This window comes from Diospyros lotus, unplaced genomic scaffold (genome assembly GCF_014633365.1).
Source record: "Diospyros lotus cultivar Yz01 unplaced genomic scaffold, ASM1463336v1 tig00010963_2, whole genome shotgun sequence".
NCBI lineage: Eukaryota > Viridiplantae > Streptophyta > Magnoliopsida > Ericales > Ebenaceae > Diospyros > Diospyros lotus.
Window position 1 is genome coordinate 1 of NW_026267116.1, and position 12,830 is coordinate 12,830.

The window sequence follows — 12,830 nt, forward strand, 5'->3', positions numbered from 1 at the left end:
TATTGACCCTTTGGAACTTTTAGGATGAGCAGTAATTTGAACATGGTATAAGAGGTCAGGTTTCTAAGAACCCTTGAGTCAAGTCTCCTAATGTGTATTTGTTCCCCCATTATTATGCTGTGTTCATTGTTGTTCTGTGTGTGTTAGGGAACTTTTACAGTAGTATTGAGCCATTTCTTAACAACTTAATCTTTTAGAGCAAGTGGTAAGTTAATGGCCAACAGCAAGGATTCGTTTAACAGATTGCTACTTCCACCTTCAATCTAATATACGGATACATCATCAATATCTCAAAACTATAATATGGAAGTATACTCAAATAAGAGGAAATAAAAGTATTGGTTATATGTACCAGGTTGGAACAACATACTCATATCCTCTCAAGAAAGGGGGCTGCCCCCAGTGAACATGTTTGCTCACCATACAAGGGTCATTTTTATACACACCCTTGTTATGCAAAGAGATTGTTTCCGTAACCCGAACACCTGAGCTCCCAATTACAAAGGAGTAGCCTTACTATTGCCACCAAGGCTTGCCCTCCTAGTAAGAGTGGCCTGTATAAGCAAGAGTTCCATCCAACCTAACTCAACCATGAAATCAAAGCAACCCTCGTGGATTTGATAACCACAAAGAACTCACCCCAAAGTAACAAGAAGCACCCACATAAAGACAATATGAGCCAATGCAATTTTAAACTTCACACAAGTGATCTTATGTGTAATTACCCAAGCCTAAGCAAAGTTACTTATTTTTCAAACCAAGCATGTTTTAAGTCATTATTGGCACCTACAACTCCATGCGGGCAATAAGCCTCCAATAGCAAACAATACCACCAATATGACACTGTTGTTCCCAACAACTATTAGATAACAACAACAAATCAAGCCTTAATCCTACTAGGTGGGGTTGAATGCATGAATTCTAGCTTGCCAATCACCTCTATCCATAGCCATACCTTTTGTTAGGCTCTTGTATTCATCTCATATCAAAGTATCTCCCACTAAGTTTTTCTTAATCCTTCTCTGTCCATTTTGCTAATAACTAGTTCCATTCCATCCACTTCCCTTGTGTGAGCCTCTATTGGTCTTCTTCACATATGATCAAGTCATCTTAATCGTGTTCAAGCATCTTAAATTTAATAGAAGCCGCTCCGACATTTTATGAATAACCCCATTTCTAGTTTTATCTTTTTGTATGGTCACACGTCCATTATAATATTCTCATCTTTGTTATACTCATATTTTGTAGATGTTGGTGCTTTACTAGCCAACATTTTGTACCATACAACATAGCTGGTTATTTTTATTTTAGCTTTAATGGAATCTTACTATCAAACAAAATGTTTGAACGAACTTTTCCATCTTAAACATCATGCCTGAATTCTTTGAATAACATTCTCATTAATTAATCTATCTTTATGAATGGTTGATTCAAGAAATCTAAACTAATCTTTTCTTGGGATGACCAAGTTTCACCAACAAATATTACACAGTTTAAACTTATTCCCAGCCAATCACTTTAAGGCAAAGAGGCTCCAATATTCTTCACCCTAGTCAGACTACTTAGAAACACAACTACTTCATCTTCAAACTCACTTAGTGAATCTTTAAACCAGAAGAGACCTTTCTCAACTGATAGAATTCCTTCCACAACCACCATCACATAACCTTCTCTCTTCCAGTAACCAAATCAATGGATTCTTGATCAAGACAAAAGGTTATGTGATGGTAATACCTTTTCCTAAGTTTTCCATGCAGAACTTTCGAGTGACTACCTCATTCTACTTGCATAAACGTTTACTGGCTAAAAAGATTTCTTCTCCTCCATGTTGCCCTGTCACCTCCTTCTCTACTTTTTAATTAGATTGATCCCTGGAACAGAAAGATTTTTGTAGATGTTGCTATCCTGCCTCTTCTTTCCTCCTTACACATTCATTTTGCTAAAAACCTACATTTTTAATATTTCCATCTTGTGAGCAACGAAGTTTCTGGTAATGAAGGCCTACTTTAGGGATCTAAAGAAAAAGAGAATTACCTGCTGCAGCCATCACCAGTAAAATAATAGCCTGGGAATGGCTTGAAGTATGTAGTTTCATATCTTTCATGATCACCATAAAGCGTCCGGAATGCCCCAGGCCATGAGCTTTTCACACATAAATATCCACTGCACTCACCTTCAATCTCATTGCCCTTCTCATCCACTATGATAGGCTGAACTTGAGCGAAAAGACCAAAAAGATGAGGAAAATTTGAGAAGGAAAAAAAATAGAGGAAATTTCACCAATACGTAAATATACTAAGTCAGGACAGTAGGGGCAAGAAAGCACCTGAACCCCAAAGAACGGGAAAGTAGCAGAACCAGGCTTCTGTGGCCAGGCACCAGGTAAAGGAGTAATCTGAAAGCAACAAGTCAAATAGCATTGCAGTTACAACAACAATAAGAAGCACATATGAGAGAGAAAGGCCTTTTTCTTTTTAGCCTAATGCTGTATTTGTTAGTCAAATATCCTTCTTATTACCAGGGACAATCTCATCAGTAAATCTATTCTGTTCAAAGTGGGAATATAAACTTGCGAAAGTTTCATACTTAGATCAGATGACTCAGTCAATTCCATGATTAGAAGTTCATTGCAGGGAGTGATAAGTTCTGTTTATCACAATATGGTACATTGTTTCAAGAGTCGGCATACATATTGAGGATAATGGGGAAAACAATGTACCATAAAGCCACCAGTCTCTGTTTGCCACCAAGTGTCAGATATGGGGCATCTTGAATTTCCAACTACATTGAAAAACCACCTGTTTGGATGAAAAAGAAGACATTTAATGCTTGACTTCCAACATATGTGAACAAAATGGAAAAAGGAGAGAGCTAATCACCTCCATGCACTAGGATTTATGGGCTCGCCTACACTGCCAAGCACTCGTAAGGATTTGCGTGAGTAGCGGGTGACATACTGCAGAAAACATATTTGAACTATCTAAATCATGTCTAGTTAGGGGATATGAGATGAATAAACACAGAGAACAGACTCAGGCAGAAAAGAGTATGTTCAGTGATTATTTACTGCTAGGGTACGTTACCAAGTTAAGTAAGACCGTGTTTAGACTATTAGCCAACTTAGGGAGCATTGGTAAAATAAATCACTTAAGTCATCTTCTCACTAAAATATTCTTAACTAGCTTTCATTTGAATTCTTTTCAATTACGCATGTCAGGTTGAAAGTGCATGTACAGTTAAAAATTACTTGCCTCATTTCCATCGCGCATGAGAGAACGAATAAGTGTTGGGGCAGTATAAAATATCGTCACTCCGAATTTGTCAACAATGTCCCAAGATCTCCCAGGATCTGGATAATTTGGAGCCTGCAGGAAATACACATATACCATTTTGGCAAAGGGTCTCAGATCAGTGCTAACCAGAAAAAAAAAAGATCTCAGATCAGATCAACCTCATTACTGGCAATCAAATGGCATTTCTGAATATCCAAGCACATTCAAATAATAGTAGCAAATGGTGAACAGCGGACTACACTACATTCACAGATGCAAGCTTAATGAATTAAAGCACATTTCATGGTAGAGATTGTCATTATGTAATATGTACTTCCACTTGTGTTTCTGATTTTGGTTGGGAACATTATAGTTTTGCCCAACAAAATTATATACGATCAATTACTGACCTTTATAACTTTATTACTGATAACTATGTGACCATGCCCAGCTCTACCTATACAAGCTTTCATTCAATCAAGTGATTCATTCTTTAATATATATTTTAACCAGAAGAAAAAGAGGAATCCACACAGAACGATGGTTAAAGGGTGATTGGTTTGGGTTCAAATAAACCAAAATAAGTAATTCTTCACTTTCTGCAAGGACTAAAGTTCAAAGTATTTGCATATTTGAGATGGAGTCACTGCTAGTATGAAGGATGATTGACTGGGCTTAAAAAAAAGGGAAATTTTATTTTAATTTAGTACATTTCTAGTTCAAGATACTTACTTTAGCACATAGGATGATTCATTCTTTCTTTTACTTTAATTTACAATCTTTGAAATTTAAAGTATCTAGTTGTTTATATTAAGTATATGATATGAGTTATAAGAGAATTATAGAAGACAAGGCCATAGATAAAAATGATTGGAGAGCTAGAATTCATGTAGACAACTCAACATAGTGCGATCAAGCCTTAACATGTTTTCCTTGTTGATGTTTTTTATTAATTATTTCTAATGGGCTTGTGTTCCAATTTAGGGTCTAAAAACTGCCAAATTAGGATTGCCTGAGGTGAACTAACTTAATTGTGGAGCAATTATTAGTCAGTGGAAGTTCCCAAGTTCCCTTGGATATGTTGCTTGGAGACCAAGTCTAGTGTTGCTTGGTGAATAGAGCTCAGGTTTTATTTTATTTTTTTTAAATTACAGTTATGTTTATTTTCGTGTTTTTGGTCACTAGCTGTTTGTCTTCATATCAAGCTTGATTTTAGTTGCAGGCTTCATGTATTGAACCATGTTTGCTCAGAGTTGCAGCAATCTATGTTGCAATCAGATTTTGAACCGCCATCCTCAACTCAAAGTCTTTATTTTTGTTTCTCATCACTTGTATGCATTGAATTCCTCACTCAGGATACATGAATCATCAACAATGTCTTTCTATGTTTATGGAGACACACAAGTAATGTTATTCAATTAATTATTTGTGTCTAACATAAGAGGATATGTTTTCCCCATTAAATGCAAATTATCCAAGTAATCATGCTAGTTGATAAGTTCTAAATTAATTACCCCTTCAAATACAACAGCTGTTGCTCCATTAAGCAAAGGCCCATAAGTCACATAGCTGTGTCCAGTAATCCAACCACAGTCAGCTGTGCACCTAAAAGAAAGAAAAGAAACGTCAGTCACCAAATCCAACCACTGTTAATCTAATCACCAATACAAAAATTTATTAAAAATTCATGCCGAAGGTTTTTGAGTACCAGTATACGTCTGATGGCTTGTAGTCAAATGCATACTTGAACGTTGTTGCAGTGTATACCATGTATCCACCAGTTGTATGCAGAACACCCTTTCATTGGTGGATAGATAATATCAGAATAACAGAAACATACAGAAGAATTTTGCTATTATGAGGCCTCAAATACCTTGGGCTTTCCAGTGCTTCCACTAGTATATAGCAGAAAAAGTGGATCTTCAGCGTCAACCCACTCAACAGCACATGTAGTTGGATAATTTGGAACAACATCCTAGAAAATAGACACACCAAAGAAATTGAAGTCAAGTATGCTCTTTACAATTAGAAAATAGTCATCAGCATGTAAAAATTATGGCACAAACATTAAGAGGTGTAAATGATTGGAAGAAAGCAATGGGACTCCAATTACTACATATTAAAAAAAAAATCTAATTTTAAATGAGCTTACTAAGAAAAATATATAAAAACCAGAACGGGAGTGAAACCATAGTACTATGGGGATGCCACCCATGTACAAATTGGAAAGTTCATATAGGCTTTTATTACTAACTGGATCCAGTGCAAAATACTTAACCGCATTTCATTTTGACAGCGGGAGTGAACCCATAGTAAATTGTGAGTTGAAAGATAGCTCTGAAAGGCACTGCCTCTACTAAACTTTTTGTAAAATTGTCAAAATAGAACTAACAGCAGAGAAAGGCAGTCTCTACTAACCTGCCACCAGATATCTCTTCCCTCATGACACTTGGTATCCTCCCTCTTCAAGGCTGATACATTTTCATAGATCAAGCATGCACCTACAAGGGGAAGGAATATAAGTTCCATATGAATGGGAGACAAATAGTTGATAATAGAAGAATTGCATTGTAGTTAAGAATTAGATAGGTCTGCAAGTTCTAGGTAAAGATATGTTTTGTAACATTGCATATCCAACAAAAATGTCATGCATGCTGGTTATTGATGCAAAGCAGTTTCAACACATATTGATTACATGCACTACAATTAGTTGGTTTGAATTTACAAATCTCCTCTTCACAGATGTTTTTTTGTACATGTAAGTGCATCTATAACTGTGACTCCAAACATGAAAGAGTTCCTATAGTAATCTTTTTTCATTTCTTTTGTATTGTTTTTATATCAAACAATTTGGAAACTGAATGCAAAAACATGCTTGTTTGTTTATATTCAAAAGCATTTTATGTTCGCTCAAAACAAAAACCCAGTACACTACTACAACCCATGGAACTACCAAACAACCAAACACTCATAATCTTTCCCATGTGCCCTGCCACCCCCCCACCCCACCCCACCCCACCCCAAAAAAATCATTCCCCTTCCCTGGGCCCACTATCCCCTACAGCACAACCCTACCTGAACACCCCAATCTATTAGCAAGCCAAAAACCCCATCACCTTCACAGCCAAAAAAAAATTCCCCTACCGTGCCACTACCTGGACCTGCCCCCTCATGCACCCAATGCCACCACCATAAAACCCAAGCCGTATCATCTCCATAGCCCTTCCCACCTTTCAAACACCCAACATCAACCAAGTCCACTTGCTGGTACATCACCCATCCCCCACCCACCAACTTCCTCCATCAGGCCCCAACCTGCTTAATTGAGTCCACCATCTCCACACCCAAAAGATCAACCACCATCATTCTCCAGCCCACCAATCAACATACACCAGCCCCCATCCCCATCTAATAAGCCATCACAACCACTGCACACATTCTATGATTGCCCAAGCTCTCCATCCAAATCTACTTTGTTAAATTGTGCACACCCACACCCACATGAATGTTCCAAGAAGGAAGGGGATGCTCTTATACATTGCCACAATTATGTTTGAACATAAATATAATGAATAAGAACAATGAGTTTTGTGTCACCAACTATTTTCTTAGTTTTGGCCATCATTTGTTTTCATGACATCATGAGACCACTTTACGATCATGATTCTGACAACCATGGTCTCAAAGAGGTGTTGCACATCATATTTGACAAATTTTAGTTTACTATAATAAAAGGCATTTTGCTATGCCAATACACCACTATCTTATAGATCGGACAGGACTGGTGCTTATATACCATATAATTCCTTCAACCTAAACAGGTTGCCTATATGTTAACCTTTGCATATCCAGCTGATAGCATCATGTTTTTCTATCATATCTAATATTATGAAACCTTTGGGCTTTTAAATAATCATTTTATGGCTTAAATGTGACTTATGACTGAAAATGAGCCTGAACCAGACAGACAAATCCTCAGATATTTAGTGGACATTGTGCTTTATTAATCTCTACATGACAAGTATATTTCTTTCATCAGTGAAGTATCACGTGTTTCACAAACTTGGGGGGCAACAAAAAGGAACTTTAAGCACCATCAATACCAAAGAAGAATAAAAAATGAAACAAGGAATTGGATTTAACCAATTTTTTCCATTATTGGAAAGATTGGGCAGTTCAAACAGCAACCTCAAAATATATTTAGAGAGAAAATTCAACATACAAGCACTCAGACAGATATGACTACTTAGCCTGAACCTGCAACTTCAAACATATTCTTTTGTCACAAAGCAGCAAGTCATAGTCAAGGATATAAATGTGCTAGGTAATTGCACTCAATCCACAATTGGTGACTTAAAAAGTTCCTCACCTACAGAGATCCCATTTTGGGTTGATTCTACAAGAGCAGCATCAACTATATCTTTGAGATAGATGGCCTTGGATCCTCTCATAACTGCATTGCAAGTTATCACAACCTTTGGTTTGCAATCTATAATCCTCTGAGAAAGAGACTCTGCAGAGAATCCGGCAAAAACAACCTGAATGAACAATTAAAACATCTTTGTCATTTACACACAACTGCTTGAGAAATACATTCAAAAACAAGAATGCAAGTGTGGCTCAAGGAATGTTGCTATTTGATACCGAATGAACAGCACCAATTCGAGCACATGCGAGCATTGCAATTGGCAGTTCCATAAGCATTGGTAAGTAAATTACAACGGCATCACCCTTTCTAACACCAATATCTTTCAGGTAATTCGCAAGCTGTTGGAAAGACACATGAGAAAAATATATCATGCATTTGATTTTCCAATAAATGAATTGAGGAGGAGGAACGAAGTCAAGTCTAACCTGGCAAACTCTCTCCAACAGCTGCTTATAAGTTAAACTGCCATCAACACCAGGCTCATTTCCTTCCCAGTAAATGGCGATTTTGTCACCATTTCCAGACTCAATAATCCTGTCTAAGCAGTTGTAACAAATGTTGGTGACACCTCCCTTGAACCACTGCTCAGAAACACAACCATATCAGCACACATCTGTTGGGAAGTGAGAGCAAGACACGGACTTATAATTGTTACTTATAATTTTTTAACGCACAAACTTAATCAAGTCATTGCAGCCCATAGTATATGGGAAAATGAAGAACAAAGCACACAACAAATCACGCAGAGGTAAAGTTTTCCAGCGTGTTTGGAACTTGGGATTCAAAAATAGTAACTCCCCAACCTTCCAAAGTTTGAGATGCCTATTAGGGAGGGAAAAGATGAAAAACCAACAAAGAATAACTAAAGAAATTTTGCTTCTCAGCTTCATATTACTTTCTTTCCCCTTTTCAGAATAATTTTTATCTGTTTTTTCTCCTTCCTCGTTACTCTCTGCTCTATACCTCCAAAACAAGATAAAAATGCTTTTCCTGGTATTTTCTCTTTACCAATGTCCCTAAAAGTTGTCCGCCACTTATTTCCTTTCCTATAACTTACCTTTGCATCACAAGTTCCAAACACCTTTTTACAGATTTACATATGAGTTCTGCTGAAGGGGCGGGCGGGGATAGATGAAGGAAGAGCAAATGGAGATCCACAATTACCTCGATGCTGATCTTCCCTTTTCTGACATCAAAATTCTCCGAGTAGACCTCTTGTCCCCACTTCTGCTTCCAGTAAAACTCCGAAGCAATATCGGACCAAAAACCAGCAGGGTCCTCAATTGACCTTCTATACATCTCCAAGTACTGAGAAATAACCAAAGAAAATCATCGCCGTAAACTTAGAAAGACAGTAACAAAACAGTCCGCCCGAAAAGGCGGCTGCGAGTGTACAAATATAAAAGGAAACAATGCTGGCAGCAAAAGCACATCAATGCAAGTGCCAGATCCGACGCATGGAAAAATGAGGGAAAACCAAAAAAAAAAAAACAAGCGGTAAAATGCGAACCTCTTGAGGAGAGGAAACGTGAGCCTTCCGAGCGAAATCCTCGCTCGGAAAGATGAGATCATCCTCCTCAGAAGCCAGCGCCTCTCCAAGGATGACGGCGTTCAGCCTCTGAATTTTGCCTGCTCCAGACGGCATCGTGTTCATCGACTCCACGTGCCGCAGGTAATCCGAAGTCCGCGCATTCTTCTTCGCACCAGACAGCGACAAACCCGATCCGTTCACTGCAGAATCCGTCGACATCCTCCCCACTCCCGCTCCCGATCCAAAACTCGCTCTCGAATTCCAGTAACCGCCGGCGGCGGCGCTACTTCCGGCGGATCGTGGCGGCGGCGGCGGCAATAGACAAATCACAGCGGAAGAAGACGACGACGACGCGCAAGGAGGCAGAAGAAGAAGATGAGGAGAGAGAGGCGGCCTCACTATCACCCGTGATTCTCGTGGTAGCGTAGCGGTGACTCCTCCCCGTCCTCGACTGCAACAAACTGTACTTATAGCTGACTGCATTCTTTTTCTTTCCCTGACCCACCGTTTAACCCCTTTTTTATTAAACAAAACAAAGCCGATTGAATTTTGATTTTCTCTCTGTCAATCATTTGAATTGAACCCGTAAAACTCCCCCACCCGACCCCCACCAACTCACTCGCCGCCTAAGGAAGACGAATTCCTGGTTCGACGCACGTAACCGATCGGCCCCGCCCCGCCCGGACAGCCTCTGCTGCGGTCTGGTCAATTCGTTTCGGATTAGAATACTCTTTGTTTTGCGTTTATGGTCGCCGCCCTCTGCTCCGTCGTGCACTCAGAAAACAATATCTAGCTGGCTTGCCCCTTTGGGACCTGCACTTCCAAGGTGGGCGCTTCGGCGAGTCAACGTTCTGTCATTTATTTTTTAATGATTTATTTTGCCCTTTTAATTTTTTTTTTATGTTAAAGTTTAATTTTTGAGATGTTGTGTTATTCCTATGAAATTATAAATAGATTTTTTTTTTAAAATTAAATCGAATTAATTGAATAGATAAACAAATTAAATAAATTAAAAAAAACTAAACCAACCGAAAACAATCAAAAAGAGGAAAAAAACTAAAAATTTGGTCAAAATCGATGTGATTTTTGATATTTCAGTCAATTAAGTTATTTTAATTTTTTTAATATAAAAATAGAACTAAAATAATTAAAATACTCAAATTTAAAAACTGAACTAAACCATTAATTTTAGTCCATTCGATTAAATTATTTTAGTTTAATCGAAATATTACTCATCCATATCTATTCTCAATTAAATAATGAAATAAGGTAATTTAAAATATTATATATTACTTTTCTTAAAATGTTTTAATAATTAAATATAATTGATCAAATTAGACATTTAGAGTATACCATTCAACAAGGTTGATATAACTTTGGATTTAGTATTAAAATGATTAAAAATTTGACATGGTAAAAAGTGGTTTTTTTTTTTTAGTTGTTAACGATTTTCTTTATAATAAGGAGTTGGTATACATTATTTTTATACATATTAAGTAAGTTAACTAAAAGTTAGGGGTGAGAGTTTGGTTAATTTTATAATCAAATCGATCGAAATGTTGAAATTAAAATAATCGAATATGTATCAAAAACTGAATCGAACTGATCGAATAACTAGAAAAAGTAAATAAATTAAAAATAAAAAAAATTTGATAGATACAAAAAAAAAAAAAATCAAGCAGCTCGAAAAAAAAATAGCCAAAAAACAGATAGAACCAGAATATTGGTAAAAAAGTGACGTCGTTTGACAATTTTAGTAGGTTCGATTATTTTAATTTATTTTAATATAAAAATTGAATTGAATTGAATCGAAATATTTGAAATTGTTAAACTTAAAATCGAATCGAATCAACCCTTAACTTAAATTGAACTGAATAGGCAATTTAGTCGGTTCAATTCGATTGGGTCCATGATCTCAAATAAGTCTAATATCTAATAATTGATATGGGAATTACACCCACTTAACCACCAAATTAGACCTGGGGCTCACTTTTTGTTTTGAATTTTATTTTCTTTTGAGAATTCACTATTTAATTTTAAGTGGTTATTGAGGTCATAGAGCTGACTATTAGGAATTACACCCACTTAACCACCAAATTAGACCTGGGGCTCACTTTTTGTTTTGAATTTTATTTTCTTTTGAGAATTCACTATTTAATTTTAAGTGGTTATTGAGGTCATAGAGCTGACTATTAGTCACGTGGTCACATGGGAAGTTTTGAAGGGTGGGTTGTGGTATGCATGTGTGTGAAATTAATATTATCCTCCAATTGACCATTAAGCAAGAGTTGAATTGGTAAGATTGAACGTTGGAATTAAATATAAATTATCAGGTTGAATTTTAAATTTTTCACATTTTTTAAAAAATTTATGACGTACCACCTAAATAAAACTATTTATCATAATACAATATCTTTTCGTGTTACATCAAGAAAAGAAGAGAGATTAATGTGGATAAATTGACTTGTGATAAAAATAATTTTAATTAAGGGAGAATAAAAGTTCAATTTACCCCAATTAATTGAACCGAACCAAATGAACTTGTTGGTTTAGTTCGATTTGTTTCTTGCATCGGTTCGATTCGGATAATTTTTTTAAAAAATTTAATTTTTATTTATTTATTTAGCTAGAAAAGTTAAACTTTAAAATGATATTATTTTAATATTTATAAAATGACGTTGTTTTCTTTGATTTTGTATATTTTTTTTTATCAATTATTTCAGTTTTTTTCGATTATTTTTACATTTCTTTGGTTTAGTAAGTTTATTTTAGTTTATTCGATTTAGGTTTAATTTTTTTGATTATTGTTTAGTTTGGTTTTTCAAATTAATTGGTCAGCTCAATTTTGCTCATTGTTTGGATTTTATCAGTTAGTAAATTTTAATTTGTTCAATAATTAAATCGATTATTTCCACACTCAACTAAACAAATCATACTAAGATAAATAATATGTGATTGTTATTATTGTTATATTATACCAAGATTATCTCTTTTATCATAAATATTGGTCCAATAATGGAGGTTGATTTTATAAATTTATTCTAAATTTGGAATTATTATTCTATGAATAGAAAATAAATACGTTATGAATTGAAAATAAAAAATGTTATTTTTTAAAAGATATAAAATAAAAAAACTTAAATAAAAAAAATAAAAAATTTTAAATATAATTTTTAATTAAACATAAATATAAATTCCATTATTCCTTCAAATATAAACATAATTTGATTTTGTCTTTTTCTTTTTTTGATTAACACACCATCATGAGCTCCTCTATTGTTCGGCCCCACGATATCAGTAGGAGTTATAAATCAGAGAACTCAACGGTCAGTTCGACTCTTAACCTCGTCACAAATGTGAGAATGACAAATAATTTTTAATTTTTAAAATCATTCTAATTATTGAACTTTCTTCCTTGACTAGAGCTCAAATACAAAATCTCAAGAGCTAAAAAATATCACCCCAAAAGATTCTTCCTTTCCCAACGAAACTATATCGGGATAATTTGATTCTGTCTTGAACAATAAAAAAGGGGATTGAAACATAATTTGATTCTTTCTTGGACAATAAAAAACGAATTGAAACATAATTTGATTCT

At 35.6% G+C, this 12,830-nt stretch overlaps 1 protein-coding gene across 1 annotated transcript; it reads right to left on the bottom strand.

The window, feature by feature from the left end:
- Positions 1–22: 22 nt before the first annotated feature.
- On the bottom strand, positions 23–9,975 carry LOC127793500 (acetyl-coenzyme A synthetase, chloroplastic/glyoxysomal). The gene is made up of 14 exons (XM_052324249.1): positions 9,212–9,975; positions 8,866–9,009; positions 8,127–8,282; positions 7,917–8,039; positions 7,642–7,810; positions 5,691–5,773; positions 5,146–5,247; positions 4,981–5,069; positions 4,787–4,877; positions 3,252–3,365; positions 2,880–2,956; positions 2,720–2,798; positions 2,327–2,395; positions 23–2,210 (listed from the first exon to the last, which is right to left on the bottom strand). The coding sequence occupies exons 1-14, from the start codon at positions 9,713–9,715 to the stop codon at positions 2,031–2,033; spliced, it is 1,980 nt and encodes a 659-aa protein (XP_052180209.1). The 5' UTR covers positions 9,716–9,975; the 3' UTR covers positions 23–2,030.
- Between the last annotated feature and the right edge of the window lie 2,855 nt (positions 9,976–12,830).